General features: G+C 47.4%; 7 protein-coding genes across 7 annotated transcripts; 4 read left to right on the top strand and 3 right to left on the bottom strand.

Annotated features, from left to right (window-relative positions):
• Window positions 1-16: 16 nt before the first annotated feature.
• Window positions 17-751, bottom strand: F9C07_11594 (uncharacterized protein; the record flags this gene model as incomplete). The annotated part of the gene is made up of 1 exon (XM_041286948.1): window positions 17-751. The coding sequence occupies one exon, from the start codon at window positions 749-751 to the stop codon at window positions 17-19; it is 735 nt and encodes a 244-aa protein (XP_041148622.1).
• Window positions 752-1,876: 1,125 nt separating this feature from the next.
• F9C07_1820281 (emopamil binding protein) lies at window positions 1,877-3,004 on the top strand. Its single transcript, XM_041294168.2, has 4 exons — window positions 1,877-2,211; window positions 2,280-2,443; window positions 2,502-2,736; window positions 2,796-3,004. The coding sequence occupies exons 1-4, from the start codon at window positions 1,959-1,961 to the stop codon at window positions 2,873-2,875; spliced, it is 732 nt and encodes a 243-aa protein (XP_041148623.1). The 5' UTR covers window positions 1,877-1,958; the 3' UTR covers window positions 2,876-3,004.
• Window positions 3,005-3,132: 128 nt separating this feature from the next.
• F9C07_2205456 (uncharacterized protein) lies at window positions 3,133-4,593 on the bottom strand (the record flags this gene model as incomplete). Its single annotated transcript, XM_041286945.2, has 3 exons — window positions 3,133-3,687; window positions 3,730-4,100; window positions 4,173-4,593. 3 exons carry the CDS (start codon window positions 4,591-4,593, stop codon window positions 3,133-3,135), a joined length of 1,347 nt encoding a protein of 448 aa, XP_041148624.2.
• A 1,548-nt stretch (window positions 4,594-6,141) lies between these two features.
• Window positions 6,142-7,200, top strand: F9C07_11599 (uncharacterized protein; the record flags this gene model as incomplete). Its single annotated transcript, XM_041294169.2, has 3 exons — window positions 6,142-6,213; window positions 6,267-6,658; window positions 6,723-7,200. The coding sequence occupies 3 exons, from the start codon at window positions 6,142-6,144 to the stop codon at window positions 7,198-7,200; spliced, it is 942 nt and encodes a 313-aa protein (XP_041148627.2).
• A 713-nt stretch (window positions 7,201-7,913) lies between these two features.
• F9C07_11600 (uncharacterized protein) lies at window positions 7,914-8,381 on the top strand (the record flags this gene model as incomplete). Its single annotated transcript, XM_041286940.2, has 2 exons — window positions 7,914-8,253; window positions 8,347-8,381. The coding sequence occupies 2 exons, from the start codon at window positions 7,914-7,916 to the stop codon at window positions 8,379-8,381; spliced, it is 375 nt and encodes a 124-aa protein (XP_041148628.2).
• Window positions 8,382-8,444: 63 nt separating this feature from the next.
• Window positions 8,445-10,284, bottom strand: F9C07_11601 (putative amino acid transporter; the record flags this gene model as incomplete). The annotated part of the gene is made up of 5 exons (XM_071507648.1): window positions 8,445-9,092; window positions 9,147-9,690; window positions 9,740-9,894; window positions 10,009-10,073; window positions 10,131-10,284. The coding sequence occupies 5 exons, from the start codon at window positions 10,282-10,284 to the stop codon at window positions 8,445-8,447; spliced, it is 1,566 nt and encodes a 521-aa protein (XP_071368019.1).
• A 3,040-nt stretch (window positions 10,285-13,324) lies between these two features.
• On the top strand, window positions 13,325-15,196 carry F9C07_11602 (isoflavone reductase family protein). Its single transcript, XM_041294170.2, has 4 exons — window positions 13,325-13,757; window positions 13,828-14,112; window positions 14,180-14,506; window positions 14,562-15,196. The coding sequence occupies exons 1-4, from the start codon at window positions 13,671-13,673 to the stop codon at window positions 14,937-14,939; spliced, it is 1,077 nt and encodes a 358-aa protein (XP_041148630.1). The 5' UTR covers window positions 13,325-13,670; the 3' UTR covers window positions 14,940-15,196.
• Window positions 15,197-15,980: the final 784 nt, after the last annotated feature.

The following is a 15,980-nucleotide window of genomic DNA, read 5'->3' as shown; positions in this document are numbered from 1 at the left end:
ATGCTAAAGTATGAAACTAACGCGTTTTTTCTCGATTTCCCTTTCGAAGTACTTTTCCACCCACTATCTCACGAGAACTAAACGCTAATGACTTCATCTCTGCTTCCATGGTGCTCATCCACCAGGACCCGTCTGGTCTATCACCAGGGGCCGTGTCAAACCATTTCTGAATAGCATCGATGATGCCATCCCTGGCCTGGTGAGCTTTACGCGCAAAGGGCGCAGGAATCTCATAAAGAATTTGCCAACTTCGATCCTCCAGCTCGAGAAAAGTCGAGATAAGATTAGGATTAATCTCTCCAAGAAGCTTACCAAAATAAACTCTTTGGCCAGCATCCACGAAATAGTCCGAGACAAATTTCAGAAGTTTCAGGGATACCCAACCTTGTCCAGTGGATGTAATATAAGGTTTTCCCTGGCTGAAATACCGCATACGCAATTTTTCTTCAAAGAAGTCCTTGAAAATGGCGGTGACTTCCGGAAGATGAGCACCAGGGAGTAGCTGCATGCCGTGGAAGTCATGAGTTCTCTCTCCTAACGACTTGCTTTCATTATTGGGCTCAGAGCCCGCGAATGTGACAGGCATTGCAGACGCAGTTTGAACCCCATACAGTCGATCTAGTAACTCATCGCTAGCTCCACAGCTTCGGGTGAATTTGCGGACGAAGATCTCAAACGACATTGTGTTTGTGTTCTTGTAGATCTCGGCACTATCGCGACCAGACGTGACCACATATATTGTCTGACCCATGACTTCCAACGAATATGGTTCTTTGGAGCCATTGAAATATATACTGTAAGATATTTGGTCAATCGTTGTGTCGTTACGATATGCGGTAAAGCATGCCTACTCTCCATGCCTTAGCAACTCATAGGAATTACTAAAAAACGACACAGCATGTCCTGGGAGTAAGAACAATCGTTAATATGGGCGTCTGCTTTCCCCTTGATTTATCAAACGTAAAGCATACTAATAACTAAAGAGATAGGTCAACGAGTGGTTGACACTCAAATCAACGAGTTGGCTTGACTTACTTGGAACCAAAAAGGGAAGCTCTTTGGGATCATTCGGACGAAAGGCAAGGAGAATCACAAAACGCCAGAAAAGCCATAGTAGCCAGGACAGGCAAAGACTAAAAAAGGGAAGAAACATCGTGGAATAAATACTGTCCTTGGATACCCAGGCAGGAGTGAGAAATGGAGCCATAGTTCAAAATGTCGAGTTGCAACTAACTGGATATTCAGCAGTAAGTGAGCAGGTCCATTAGTAAATATGAGCATGTACAGTAGTAGCGAAATAAACTTCCTTTTATAGGTACGATACGTAGGGCCGCTAACGAGCTTCCCTCTGTCGGAGAGCCGTAGACGGACCAGTTACGAGGCGCCTAATGCGTTTGGATAAAAGCCTTACGATACAGGATGATACACTCGGTTGTCAACAGCCAATGCCCAGATTTTACACTTCTTGGTTATTCTCAATTTGAGGTTCTAGTGAACAAAGATATATGCTCCAGGGTATATCCCACACCGTGGAATATATTGGTGGAAACGCTTGTCTGACTATATCAGGTGAACCCATTCTATATTACTGCTTTATTAGACGGGGTAAGCTCTGGCACTAATACATATATAGTAAGTACCCGTTTCCCTAGCGCTTACACCCAGTGTGAGCTTTGGGTATATATGGAACTGGACCCTTGTCTACTAGCTGGTTGTGGTAGAAGAGTCGAGACAGCACATCGCACAAGGGGCTGGCCAAGACCACCCACAGGGATCACCTGCATCCTTAGATAGAGTATCTCATTGGCTCGGTATGGTAGCTAGCCGGTGGCGTGTTTGTTATTGCCTAGATGCAATTGGATGCAGTCATGCAGCTGGAGGCATCATTTTGGCGAGAATTCAAGAACTGCTCGTAGGTATCCTTTTTTCTATCTGCACCCGGCCTACAAGACCCGTGAATGCGACAGACTTTCCTTAGTTCCCCAATAACCCCTCCTCTGATCACAATGGTGAATTATATAGCTCACCCTTTCTACCCTCCGGACATTGATCTCATTGGTTATGCGGCAAATACGATGAGTATTCCGGTGCTTCTCAGCGTTTTTGCTCTTGCAACCCTTACCATTGTCGGTTTCACTTCAGCCGTTCTGAAAAAGATAAACCCGAGTTTATCTCGTCAGGACAAGATGCTGGCATGTTGGTTTATCTTCAGTAAGTACTAATGTCGCACTAGCTTCATACAAATCATTACCGCGCTGAGCTGACGTAAATTACGTTAGGTGGGTGTATACACTTCATTATGGAAGGGTACTTTGTATACAACCACAAGATAATGCCCAGCAGGCTAGATCTTCTTGGCCAAATGTGGAAGGAGTATGCCAAAGCTGATTCTCGATATATGACTATGGAGCCATTCGTGCTTTGTATGGAATCGATAACCGCCGTATGTATATTCGTAGATAGCTTCATCCAGGTTTGACTATTGCTAACGTTTTGTGAAGTTTGCGTGGGGTCCACTTTGCTACCTAATTTCATGGATGATTGTCGCGAATTCGCCGTACCGCCATCCGACACAGATGATTGTTTCTATGGGTCAGTTCTACGGAGATGTTCTGTATTACACAACGAGCATAGCGGAGGAGGTTTATCATGCCAGATCTTACTCTCGCCCCGAAACATACTACTGGTGGGGTTACTTTGTATTCCTCAATGCTTTCTGGATTTTCATTCCGGTTTGTAAGAGATCCTCCTTCACTAACATTGGACTACCTGTTGTTGCTAACTGTCGTCCATAGTCTGTATTTACCAAAGCTACTCAGTCATGGCTGCTGTGTTTCGGCAACATGCAGTTCATCCCGGTAAAAAGAGTCTGTAAAAAATCGGAAATATCTTCTGAGATTTATATTGGACCGTTTCTCTTATTGAATCCGGGGCTAGAATATGCGTTGGAATAAAACCAAGAGTTCTGGATGACGCATTTAGGTACACATCAGAAGTGGGTTGTTAATGTTAAACCGCAAACATTTCGAGTGAGGAAAAGATCAGTTACCACATACCCTTGTCTCATATATACAAGCAATTGTCACGTTACATATACCTGAGCTACTCAGACTTCGTCATAACCCTTCACCCTTAGCAGAGCTTCGAGTGGACAGCATCCTCAGCATCAACTCCCCTGTACTCGAAGAACTTATTCCACTCAGGGTCATCAATCAATTCTTGCGCCAAGCTCTTCTCGTACGAAATGGCAAACTCGCAACCCTCGTCGGAGTCAGGCCCCGTGGTGCGCGGCGGGTAGATGATGATGACACCCTCGCTTATGCAATCCAAAAGATGGCGATATGTGACCGGTGTCGCGAAGCCAAAATTTGCTGCGTTCATGTTGACATCGCGGTGATCGGTTTGAAGTATGGACATGGGCGGGTACGAGTTGATGCGGACATTCATAGCCGCCTTATCGCGAATAGTTGCTATTACATCAAGCGCCTGGCTGAGGCTTTCTTCGGTCATACTATCGGTGAGCTGCCGGATGTATGACGCCAGCTTGGGAAACGGCCATTCGGATATGATCTCCGCCAAGGTGGGTTGTGGTACCGGCGCTGTGGGAGACAAGGCCGCGAACATGATGTTACCTTGGATCCGTGGTGGGACTTTGGGATTGACCATACGGCGGCGCATGTCGACTGCCTCGGATCAGAATATGTTGGATGACATGTCTGCCTTGAAAACAGGGGCACGGAGTCGCGTAAGGGTACGCCAGATGAAAGCTGAGAAAGCATCATAGGTTGAAATCCATGAGCCATCAGTGGGTGTTGCCAGCTGCTTCAATTCAATTGCCTTGCCCCTCGGTAGGTGGAAAAGAAGTGATACGGCTACTGTATGGTCTGGGTGCCGCTCTGGCGAAGCCGGGCCATCTACCTTTGCTTCTTCGGGCACTTCCGGTTTGAGAAGGCGTGAGCGATCTAGGCATGCTAAGTCCCAAGTGGGGAATGGTGTCTGGTTGACAATGGCATAGCAGTTCTCTGCCAGCTGGTGGGTGAAGCCAGCCCAGCCCAGGACGTCGTTGGCGTAGTGGTGATGGTGCATAATAAAGACTAGCCCTCCGCGGACGAAGTTGGCCTAATAAGCCGCCACTACCGGGCTGCAATCAAGGTGGGCTTCTGGCTTCTCACCATAGGTCATGGGAGGAACACTCCAGAGGTTGAGGTCGCCCAATGTGGTGGCACTGAAGTGGGCCTTTTCTATATCCTCGAAGGACGGGAAGTTTTCTTCGGAGGAGTCAAGCCACTGGACGAAGAATCGGACCGTACTATCCTTTCTCTTCACGAACGAATAGCCATCCGTGGAATCCTTCTCAATTGTTCCGGAAAGGTGTCTTGTTTGGCTGAGAGTACGCTCGAGGCCTGCCTTTAGCACATCAACCACTTTCGGCTTATCGACATTGTCTAATTTGAAGAACAAGGCGTAGTTGTTATACGAGCGAGCTGTCAGGTAGTTGAGGGTGGAGACTTTATATCTTTCCTCATCCGGATCATTCTCCCATCCAAGCGGTTGTAGGTAGAAGACCTCCTGTTTTGCCATAGCTGCAAGCATGTAGCCCGGAGAGAATGGGAAAGAAGAAGCAGTAAGTTATTCCAGCACGGGATAGGACTCGAAAGGTGTAAGCACGGAGTATAAGTAAAGGATGCACAGCCGCCCCCGCCATATATTAAGATGGGAGGGGTTGGCAAGCATGGTGCCGGCACCGAGGTAAGGTAGGATATGATCTGATATCGTGATACAGTGTAAGATCAATATATGGCCCATCCTACTCATCAGGACACGGCATATAGGCCCTGTGCTCAGCACTGCCACGAGTAGTCTTAAGTGGGGCGTCTAGGACAAGCATTGGTAGTCGGCTCTTTAGGACCCCACACGGTGCACCATCCACCACGATTATTCATCTCTCGATAGGCGAGGTTGTAAGTTATCTCAGGGATGGTGATCCTTTTCTACAACCGTAAGCGAGCACTTCGAGAGATGCCTATTTTGGTATGGAGTTCGGAGTATATGTGCTTCCCTCGAAAGGGGTCGAGAACCTTAAAGGCTGCTTCAAATTACGCCAAGGTTCAGTTTCTTTTATAAAACTTCTGACCTGCCAAAGAAATCGGAAAGATACTCTCACGATCCGAGCGTGACACCTTGCAGCCAAGCCGCCACGGCTGACTAGCGTGTCTCTTTCGCATATAAAACTCTCCGCAGGGCTTTGTTGCATCGCGACTGCCGAAGCTTTACTTGTCGTGTGAGGCTACAGGGATAAGCTAATGACACATAGTATTTCTCGTGCTCATTGTCTGTTTTATGGCCCTATACCACAACGGGAATCATTCTGGGGCTACCTTCTGCAGCCTAGCAGGGGACTGTCCCATCGGGATGGCTCTTCTTTGTAGGATATGGTATCAGGGGTAACTACAGGCTCGGCGGCTTCAGGCTGGTGGCGCACCCAAACAATGTAGTTTACTCTACTATCATCTGCCACACTTCAAACCTAGGGCTTATTCGAACGATGTCCAAATGCTCACTCCACACAGAAGACAAAGGCGGCACTGCTCAAGCACCGTAGCGAGTGTTCTCCTTTAAAGCCGTCAATAAAAAGCTGCACATTTGGAATTAAAGCGGAGCTTAACATATGTTTCAAGTCTACAGAGGACGACTGCAGTGTGGGTGAGCATTTTATAGAGCAGCTGTTACATTCCTATTTGAAATTCCTTTCACATCCTTACAAGGTGCTTGTTTAAAACACTATGGATCTGGACGGGCCTGCTCATCCACCACCAGATGGAGTCACCCCTAACTTTGACAATCCAACGAACCGAAATGCACTTGCCATAGGCGTCCTAGCTGCGTGCGTCACAGTCACAACAATTTGCTTTCTCATGCGTATCTATGCGAGGGTGTATCTGTTGAGGAAGATACAACTTGAAGAGAGTAAGCCTTCAATACCCTGATACCGCCCATACCTAGATGCTAACGCTCCTTTCACCACAGTCCTAGTCGTACTTGCATATGTTTGTTCCCCCTATTACCAGGGATAATGAAGCGAGACTCTAACAATAAAGTCCCCAGGGGTGCTACTGGGGCCCTGCCTATACTGCCTTTGCCATGGTCAAAATGCCTGGCTACTTCGTCCACCAATGGGATGTCCGTCTTCGTGACTTCATGCCTACCAATTATGTAGGTGACCCCAGCTATGGCTTCCTAGAGTTCATCATCTAACCCGTACATAGTATGTCTTCATCTTCGGCGTCTGTTACTCATTTGTCCTTCCATTCCTGAAGATAGCCATTCTTGTTGAATGGTGTCGACTGTTAGCCCCCCAAGGCTTGAGATCCAGAACCGTCTTCTGGTGGGGATGCATGGCCACAATTGGAATCCAGGTCATCGCAGGTGTCGCCATAGTACTTACCTTGAATCTCCAGTGTATTCCTCACAAAGCCATCTACGACCTCACCGTTCCAGGGAAATGTATCAATCTATACAAAATCCAATTAACATCAGCCAGCATCCATCTTACATGCGACGTGATCATGTTGCTGTTACCACAGCCTGTTATCTGGACGTTGAAGATGACGTGGAGGAAGAGATTAGGCGTTTCGTTCGTCTTCAGTCTCGGTGTGCTGTAAGCCTATGCCCTCTCTAGGCCCTGGATATACCCCCTCAAACTAACATCGACGACACTGCAGGGCGTGTGCCTCCGCAGCACTTAGACTGGACACGATAGTTATGTATCGTAACGCAACCGATCCGCTATACAGTCTGGCTCCCGTAGTCCTCTGTTCCATGGCGGAGATGACGTGCGGGTTTTTCATTTTCTGTTTACCTTGCATTCCCAAGATTATCACGGAGACCGGCGCCATCCGCAAAATCAAAAGAGTCTTGGGTATGAAGACTACGACCACCAAGCCCAGTGGATACTCGGAGAACTATGGAACCGGGATGTCAGCTTATGGTAGTTCCTCCTACAAGATGAGTAACAACATCAGAAGGGAAAAGCAGAAAGGGACCGAGTCAATGGAATATCTACACGAGAGTATACTCGAGGCAGGGGGGATCATTCGTACGACACATATCACCGTCACAGAGGAATCTCGCACCGCTAGTGAGGATGAGAGCAAGAACGCTGCTTGTCCATATATTTCCAGGACGCATCATGTCGAGTAGATATACATGTGGATTTAGAGATCGGTGGAAAACAAGAGAAGGGTAGAACTAGATCGACTATGTACTTAGATTAATATATCAACTTCCTGTTATTGATACTGAGTATATACTTTCTACAAACTGTTACATACGTATTAGATACCTTGAGTCTCTGACTCAAGGACCGGAGTTTGTCTTTGCTTTTCTTACCCCAACGGCACCAGGACAGACACGATACGATATCGCAAAGCCACCCAGTGTATGTCGACTACCGTCGTTTTTGTGTCATTTATTCAGTAAGAGGAGGGCAATGAGATACACTCGAGACCCGACTTGTGGCTAGAATATGACAATGCATTGGAAGAGAGGAGACTTGGTGAGAGATGAGAAATGAGAGGAGGGAAAACAGAAGGGGGTTTATGCTCCGGGTGACCGTCTTCGGAGCCTGAGTGCCTCACGCTAACTCATCCGGTCGAGATACCTCTGCTGCAATTAGACTAATTGGCCAGGCTCTAGTTGTAGTACAATCTTTCAGCCTCGTCGCATATCAACTCCTCACATCAACTTCCCAGATCCACTTCGGACAGACGCCTTGTCTGTTTACCTTCATCTGTATCCCTGGAATACAAACCACGGTAGGGTTAAAATATTATTGTTTATTACCCCAGAAGGATAACCCCTAGCTAGCACTACCTCATTCTAAGACCAGTACATACAATCCATACCAATCTACAATGGTCGGAGTCTACGCCGCCATAATCACTGACGAAGGCGTCTTCAAACACTGGGCTATCTTCATCGACGAACCCCATGAAGCCGACAAAATTATGCTCCAGGCCAGAGGCTCCGATGGTCGATTTCGCTATGAACCTGAATACGGAGATGCTCGGTGTCTGAGTGGTCTAGACGAGCTTGTCTTCCTCTTCGATGTGAAAAGCACCGGAACTAGCACGCTGAAGGCTGTCGCACGCGATATCCCTGTTCGAAGTGATATCCATGGGTGGAATTGTCAGGACTGGGTGTTGGACTTTTTGGATAAGCTGGAGGAAGAAGATATCATAGATGGGGCAGATAGTAGGTATAGAGAGCGGAAATTGTATGTGCGGGGAAAGGTGGAAGGACTTGTATAGTTCCGGGGGTTGGTCGTTTTATCGCAGATGCAAGTAGGGCCTTATGAGACTGGGATCAAGTCAAACTATTGAGACTTCTATTCTATCGGATTGGCTGAAGCCTACACTCGCTTCGGCTACTATCTCTCAGTCTTTCTATGATACCATTTCAATTGGTTCTATATCCAATTGAGACTTTCTGTTTTTGATATAAAGTTTATGACCAATGAACAGCAACAAATACAGCGGGATCCCAACGTATGATGTGATGATAGCCTTATAATCAACCTTGTTATGATCACCATCAGAGTCCACCGTGTCAAAACCCCTCATTGCCGTGATAAAAACACAGAACGCTAGTGCTGCCCATGATCCAGCGACCCCAAATGGAGCCCTGAAGGTGAGCGGTTTAGCCTCAGCTTTTGCCTTTGGGAACCTCGCGAAGGTAAGGTGGACCACAAGAATCGAGATCCAGGTGAGAATGCTGAACATGGTAATCAAGTTCACGAAGTGGTTAAAGAGACATTTTGAATCTTCCTGGAAATTCAAGTAAGCCAGCGAGGCGACCGCTGAGCAAACGAAGAGAGTATAGATCGGAGTTCCCCTACGGTCAAGATGAGACAGGAAGGCAAAAGCGTTTCGTGAAAGGGATAAGCCGTAGAGAGTTCGTGTTGCCATATAGAGGGAATGGTTTGCTGCGGATAGTATGAACAAAAGGAAGCACGCATTGAGGATATGCGGCATCACAGCTATGTGGGCTATCTGAACCGCCACCACAAAGGCGGCAGCTGAGGAAGCGGTAGGCTGTTTGTCTCCAGGGAAAGTAGCTCTCGCATATAGTCTCGAGCTTGTTTTTACCCTAGCAAATTCCAGCTCCTTGGCATCAAATGGAACCAACATACCAATGAAGGTAACGGTAACGATGTTGATAACCAGTATGCGGTAAAACGTTAGCTTGGTTGCGTGCAGCGCAGTCTTTCGCGTATTCCTTGTACGCAGGATATTGATGCCAATCAATTCACTTCCTAGATATGCGAAGGTGGCGGAAGGCATCGTCCGACATATAGCGCGAAGTATTCCAGTAGCTGTATGGTCGCCGGCAAAGGCACGTGGAGTTTCCCAGTATCGAAATCCTGTCCTGTCGTGATCTGGGCCGCCTCCTAGCGCTAGAACCAGGGAAAAGACCATAAGCGCAAGCACCACCGTGATTTTGAAAGAAGATAGAATGAACTCATATTGGCTCATAAATCGACTACCCCAATAGTTCACACCAAGTATGATTAACATGAAGACAGTTATCCATATGCCAGGATTGACAATGTCGGCATCCAGCCAATATGACACTACCAGAGCTGCCGCTGTCAATTGGTTAGGTGTGACCACCAAAAGCTTCAGCCAGTATCTGTGTTCCATATTTAGCGGAGTTCTAAGGTGGATACCGATTCGCTCACATCCACTCTATTGTGAAACCAAGAGATGGGTCACAAAACTTCGCAGCATGATCAGCAACCGTCGATGGCCCTGGAGAGGCCACCTCTGCTAGGGCGCATAGGACATGGTAAACCAAGATGCCAACGATCGTATATGAAATGAGAACTGATGCAGGCTAGCAGGTTGACGGGTCAACGTTATGACTTATCAGCAGAGGGAGCAGCACGTTGGGATACTTACACCTGCCCTAAGGAGCCGTCAACACCACCTATCGTGTTATGTTAACAACGCCATACTTTGCAAGAGCATTCCCCGATGCTATCATCAAACCAGTATTGATCGCTCCTCCGATCGCTTCAGCCATAAATCAGCTCGGATCCAATAATATGTTGGTGTTATCTATAGACGAACCGATCAGCGTTACCTGGTTTGGCTTTACGGCTCCGTAGGAATTGAAGAGGCTTTGTGTTTCACTACGACTATGTGAGCAGCTGTGAGCTTCGCTGTCATTGTCGGTGGTTGATAATAAGCCGGGGGCTGCGGTGTTGTGATGCTCGGATGACATTTGTCATTTGGTAATGAATCGCGTCGACAGGGCACGGAAGAATTCGGATTCATAAGATATCAGTAAATGAGGACATGAACGGACTAAGGTATTCTTCGCTCGTAGAAGGTTGAAAGACAATCAACAAGTGCCTTCCCAATGTAGTAACCGAGAGCCGATGGTAGCAAGTACGATCCTAAAATTGAAAAATCTCTAATACCTTAGACAGCATTGAGTCTCATGTTGCAGTCATTATGACGAGGTACTAAGTACGGAGGTTTTTCTCATGCGCGTATCGCGCTCTTAGGAATGAGAAGCCTTGTGTTAGCGTCAATCTGCACCACCTCCTTCCAGCTGTGCCAGTAATAGGTTCTTTAGTAATACCACACAAGGGGCTACACAGTACAGCCACTATCTTAGCAAATGAAGGTGGATCGTCACACCGTCAAGATCCTTTTGTTTGAGGAGTACATATTAGGCCATTTTTGTGTTTTTGGCTGAGGAGGAGGTACGAGAGAGATATATGTATCTGGACTTGTAGGTTGCCCCACAGCATATTGTATTCTAGTACGTAGTGTCGTCAAGTCAATTGGGATCAATGTGGATCATTAGACCACTACACTGTAGAATGATTTTTACCTACTTAAGACAAATGAGTGATGGCAAATCGAATCGATGACGATGTTTTGTTACGATGTCAGGTGTCCGCTGCGGGGAGGGAAAATCTTTTTTATGGGGTATTGCGGAGAGCGGGGAAAATCTCTGTATGTCGACATCATCCATCCTTTTGCCCCTCGAGTAATGCCGTGACGAATGGATGCTTCTTAAAATTAAGACTTCTGCCTCGGATCTTGGTTCTGGATTATTAAAGGTAAAATTTGGGTTAAGGTTCACCCCTCCATGAGGAGGAAGAGTAGATACATTTTGAGATAGTTTCATTATTGTTTTTCGTGCTATGCCGCACCACAGATCCAGCATCAGGTTTCCTTGGTCACAGTCACTCATTTGGTAATTCCCCTGTATTGAGGCTTGTTAGCTATTGAGGTACTAGAGGTAACTAGTAAGGTAACTATTGTTAACTAGGAACCTGTTAATGTAGGAAACTCGGGGATAGATGGTAAGGTATGTAGGGATATCAGAAACGGGTCCCGCCACTCGGCGGCCAGAAAAGAAATTTTTTTTGGACAATTACCCGCGGCTGCGAAAATTATTTCTTTCGGATCACACCGACATTCTCACCATACTTCAAACCTGTCATAGTATCATCAATTTATTACATGACATTGGGAGGAGTGTGTGCATAGTCAGGCGTATCATTGGCGGAAGGAAGGGGAAACTGGAGCCTGCAGATCGGAGACTAGAGTCGGAAGGGGAAAAGTCCAATTCAAAATTTCTATTTCTCACATGCCTCACTATTCATCCTGAGCCATGCTTAATCGCGGCTAGCCGAACGCGGTTTGTTTTCTAGCGGTTAATCCACCCGGTCGTCTCTCGGTCCGGGGTCATTGGCCAGCTCCCTCATTGCCACAATTCTTACATCCTGTGTTCGGGGTACCTGCCTTCTCCCGGAGGAATCTCGTCCGGTGTCTCGACTCCGGAGGAAATTTGATCCAAAACAAGAAGACGACAGGTTCAGAATTTGTACGGGGGCCTCGAGGCTGGCCTGCCAATTGTGGTCACGACGATTAAATCAATGCAATAAGGAGAGGTCAACGTTAAAGCCTGGTTTACAACAGACGAGGTATAAACGGCTAGTTTTAGATCCGCCTTGAAAAACACGAAGTCTGAGTGGCTGGAACCCACCGTCAGGCACGCTTATCCATGTCCCAAGCCCTCGGATTCATGAAGAGAGCCGCAGACTTAGGTTTTTCAACTGTGCATGTTCTCTTGTTTTGCCTTATGAGTTCTTATCATGTACTCTGTAGGCAACGAAGTCTAGCTATTAAAGTTTACCCCAGTAAACCAGCATTTCTTTGCTTCTTCCATATCTACAAATGGTCTATGAGCCGCTTATGCACCGCTGAATGCTGTCGCACACGCATGAGATCTCTTAAGGTGAAACTCAAAGCTCCAGAATATTAGCTGGAGCTCAACGATTGCGGGGGGAAACCTATAGATATCAGTAGAGGGGCCAACCGATCAAAGGGAAAAGCAATCGGATTGAACAAGAACTGCATTGTCATGCGTCAATCAGAAGTACGCTCGGGACTCCGTTGCTAAGTGGGTAATGGAACCTCATCGCGCTGCATTGGAAGTGTGCTGGGTCAATTTCCAGTAGCCGCCGACCATGGAAATTGGTTGGAAAGTCACAGGCTCCAAGGGGACAAATATATGCAACCGTGGGACAGCTACTCCATTTGCAACGAGGGACTGACCAATGACAGCCGGGCCCCAGCCTAGCAATGTCCCATGTCGTCATTCTGCCAGGGTTACAAACACCTTTTTGCTCACAAGGCCGCCACGCAGATCCGAAGATCTCTGACGTGGGGGTTTGATCATTGGACAAAGAAGACAAGATAATATGAATTGTGAGATGCAGAATAGGCCCTATTCTGGAAATACCGGGGCAATTGGGGCCTTTCTCCCCGCATTAGAGCGAATCTAGCGACGTGGAAACGGATGGAATGCGTGGATTTTGGCTAATGAGGGATTAGATGGTCAAGTTGGATATACCATCAATCCGTCAGCTTGAGGAGAGGTCGAGACTACCAGCCATGAACAAGAGGTATCATAATGATGGTGGAACTGAAACCATCTCGAAAGGGTGGAACAGATATCGTCACTTGTCCAGTCTTTAGGCCGGGAAGCCGTGGGCAAAATATGACGTAACCGTATTGGGGTTGGGACTCCCGAAGCCCACCGGCCCGTAGTGAGGGAGAACCCAAACTTCTGCGATCCGACCTTCCGATGCTCCTGACGAAGGTTAGAGAGAAAGATTAAAAAAAAGGTACTTGGCATGTATAAGTAGAAAGTCACCAGATTCTCTCGCGTAGATCTCACCATATATATGTCCCGGTAGCATCTCTCAGTACGACAAGAACGTCATATCACACAGAATATCCACCCCCTCCCTTCCCAGACAACTCACGCACCAAAAGCGCCTCTCATCTTGGGGAGCTTAACATCCACTGACGACCCACCCGCGGCCAATCTGGATAAGGCAGTGTGGGTAGTGTGTGGGACGCTGGCCCTTATAACGTCGACTGACCCTTCAATCCTGCGTTGGGAGAGAAGGCAATCTTGAAACAGAAATAAAAGAGACCAGTCGGGCGGAAAAATCCTTGCTCATTTTCGCACTTCCGTTTGATTTCTCTCACTTCCCAAATCATTCGAGTTTCCCCCCAACCCAATTATCGCACAACCAGCACTTTTTTCTCATAACTGATCTCGCCACCCGTTGAAACGCCATGTCGAAAACAAAGGTTTTGCTTGTCGGAGCAGCAGGTGAAACTGGTGGTTCGATTGCAAATGGACTTCTGGAAAATCCAATCTTTGTAAGAAAACCATCCTCTAATTTGTGCAACTTCAGCCGTTTGTTCTAATCTCACGTTCACGTGACTGTAGGAACTCTACGCCCTCGTCCGCCCCCGGTCGGTACAGAAGCCCGCCATCGTTTCCCTCCAAGATCGCGGCATGCAAATCCGCAGATGCGATCTAAAAGGCCCTGAAGAATCTCTTACAGAGGCACTCGAGGGAATCGATGTCGTCATCAGCTGTGTTGGTCCTGCCGAGCAGCAGGATCAAATTCCTCTTGCCAAAGCTGCGAAGAGGGCCGGAGTTAAGCGATTCGTTCCATGTGGTTTCATCACCGTGGCACCCCCTGGTGGTATCATGTGGCTGAGGGACGAAGTAAGTACTCATAGAAGCGAAGGAAGAGTCTGCCATCAGTCACTGACATCCATTTCCCTTCTTATAGAAAGAAACAGTCTACAACCATGTTAAACAACTGCGCCTTCCCTACACCATCATCGATGTCGGCTGGTGGTACCAACTTTCGTATCCCCGCCTGGAGTCCGGAAGAGCCGACTATGCTATGACTTCCGCCAATAACGAAATCGTCGGCGATGGCAACACCCCTATGGGTTTGACCGATTTAAGAGACATTGGACGCTATGTTGCCAGAATCATCGATGACGAGCGGACATTGAACAAGATGGTCTATGCATACAACACCGTTAAGACACAGAACGAGATCTACGACTTATTGGAGGAGATCAGCGAAGAGAAAATCCAAAGGAATCACGTAAGTCGCTTGGACGCTGTCGCACATCGCGACATTTGCTGATCTATGACTATAGATTCCCGAGGAAAGCGTCTACACTCGTGTACTCGCCGCCAGACAGTCTAGTGAGACTTATCCCTTCGATCCCGTCAAATTTATCCCCCGGTATTTGGCCGAGTACCAGTTGTCTTGGGGTATTCGGGGTGATAACACCCCGGAAAACGCAAGATACCTCGGATATCTGATCGCCAAAGACCTCTACCCGGACTTCAGGCCAGTGGACTTCAGGGAGTATCTTGAGACCGTCGTTCGAGGCACAGCGAAGGGTGTATACACCGACCGTATGGTTTCGAAAGTTCATCAGCGGGCATTCCCACGCACAGAGTCGACCGATTCGTTGTATACTCGGATATTCCCAAGAACTGAGTCCAGCGACTCGCTATACATGCGGTAGGCGCCTGTATGATCAGTTTGACCTTAGGCAACGGATGTTTATTTTCCTCACTTTTTGCGATATGGGTTTAGACTGGCGTTTATGTTTGTTTGCGTTAGGGGAAAGCAGACGATAGGACAGGCTATTAGAACACCACTCCGCCTTGTATACGGGTTCATGAGAATGGTAAAACACATGGTATATTTCTCTGTTCTCCATGGCATAGGTTTCATTTGCATATTTTATACCCATGCAAATCTCATTGCACGTTTTTTCCGATCCACTCTATCAGTCTACCAATCAATCGAAGTTCTATTAACCTGCTAGAGCCTAACTATGAAGTGTTTACTCCGGAGTACTAGGTGCGTCGCATTTCACTGGTGAGGCAGAATCTAGGTCCGAACGCCAGGGCCTCAATCCCATACATAGGAAAGATAAATGAACGAAGAGCAAGAGAATCGTCGACTAAGCGCACCTGTCATGGCGTCCCAACTTGTAATAACCCTCCTTTGCTACTCTTATGGCCGTCATCTGCCTCCTAATCAAGTTTTTCTCTTTTTGTATGCTTGCCGCACCTAGATGACCTTTCTAAACTGCAGACTGGGTTCCTATCCATTTTCGGCGGACTTGAGAGCTCCGATCTTGCCTTTTAAATGTAACGTGAGCCACCTACTAATTATAGTAAACGCCCTAGGCACTGCTGCTGATATACAACCACTACAGCTTCACGGTATTGACAACACGTGGAAGAAATGCCTCACTGTCACGAGTTTCTCCACTCGACAACTGTCTTTTCTAACAGGCTAACATTTGTGATCCTTCAATTTACTTCCTACCTGATCACATATATGACATACGAGCAACACTTCACAGGTGACTCCGACAAGTACCAGGGCAACCAGACGGCCCTGAGCATTGAGAACCCTCAGGCGTCTTATACTCATTGCTCTGATTGAGTGGACGGGGGTACATCGTTGGCTGGGTTATAAAGACAGAAATTGTACGGAACAAGGCGTACTTGAGCAATCTCAGCCGGCATGACTGGGAAGTCTTCTACACGTG

Source organism: Aspergillus flavus, chromosome 6 (genome assembly GCF_009017415.1).
Source record: "Aspergillus flavus chromosome 6, complete sequence".
NCBI lineage: Eukaryota > Fungi > Ascomycota > Eurotiomycetes > Eurotiales > Aspergillaceae > Aspergillus > Aspergillus flavus.
The sequence above is the reverse complement of the archived record's forward strand: the minus strand, read 5'-3'. Positions and strand labels throughout refer to the sequence as shown.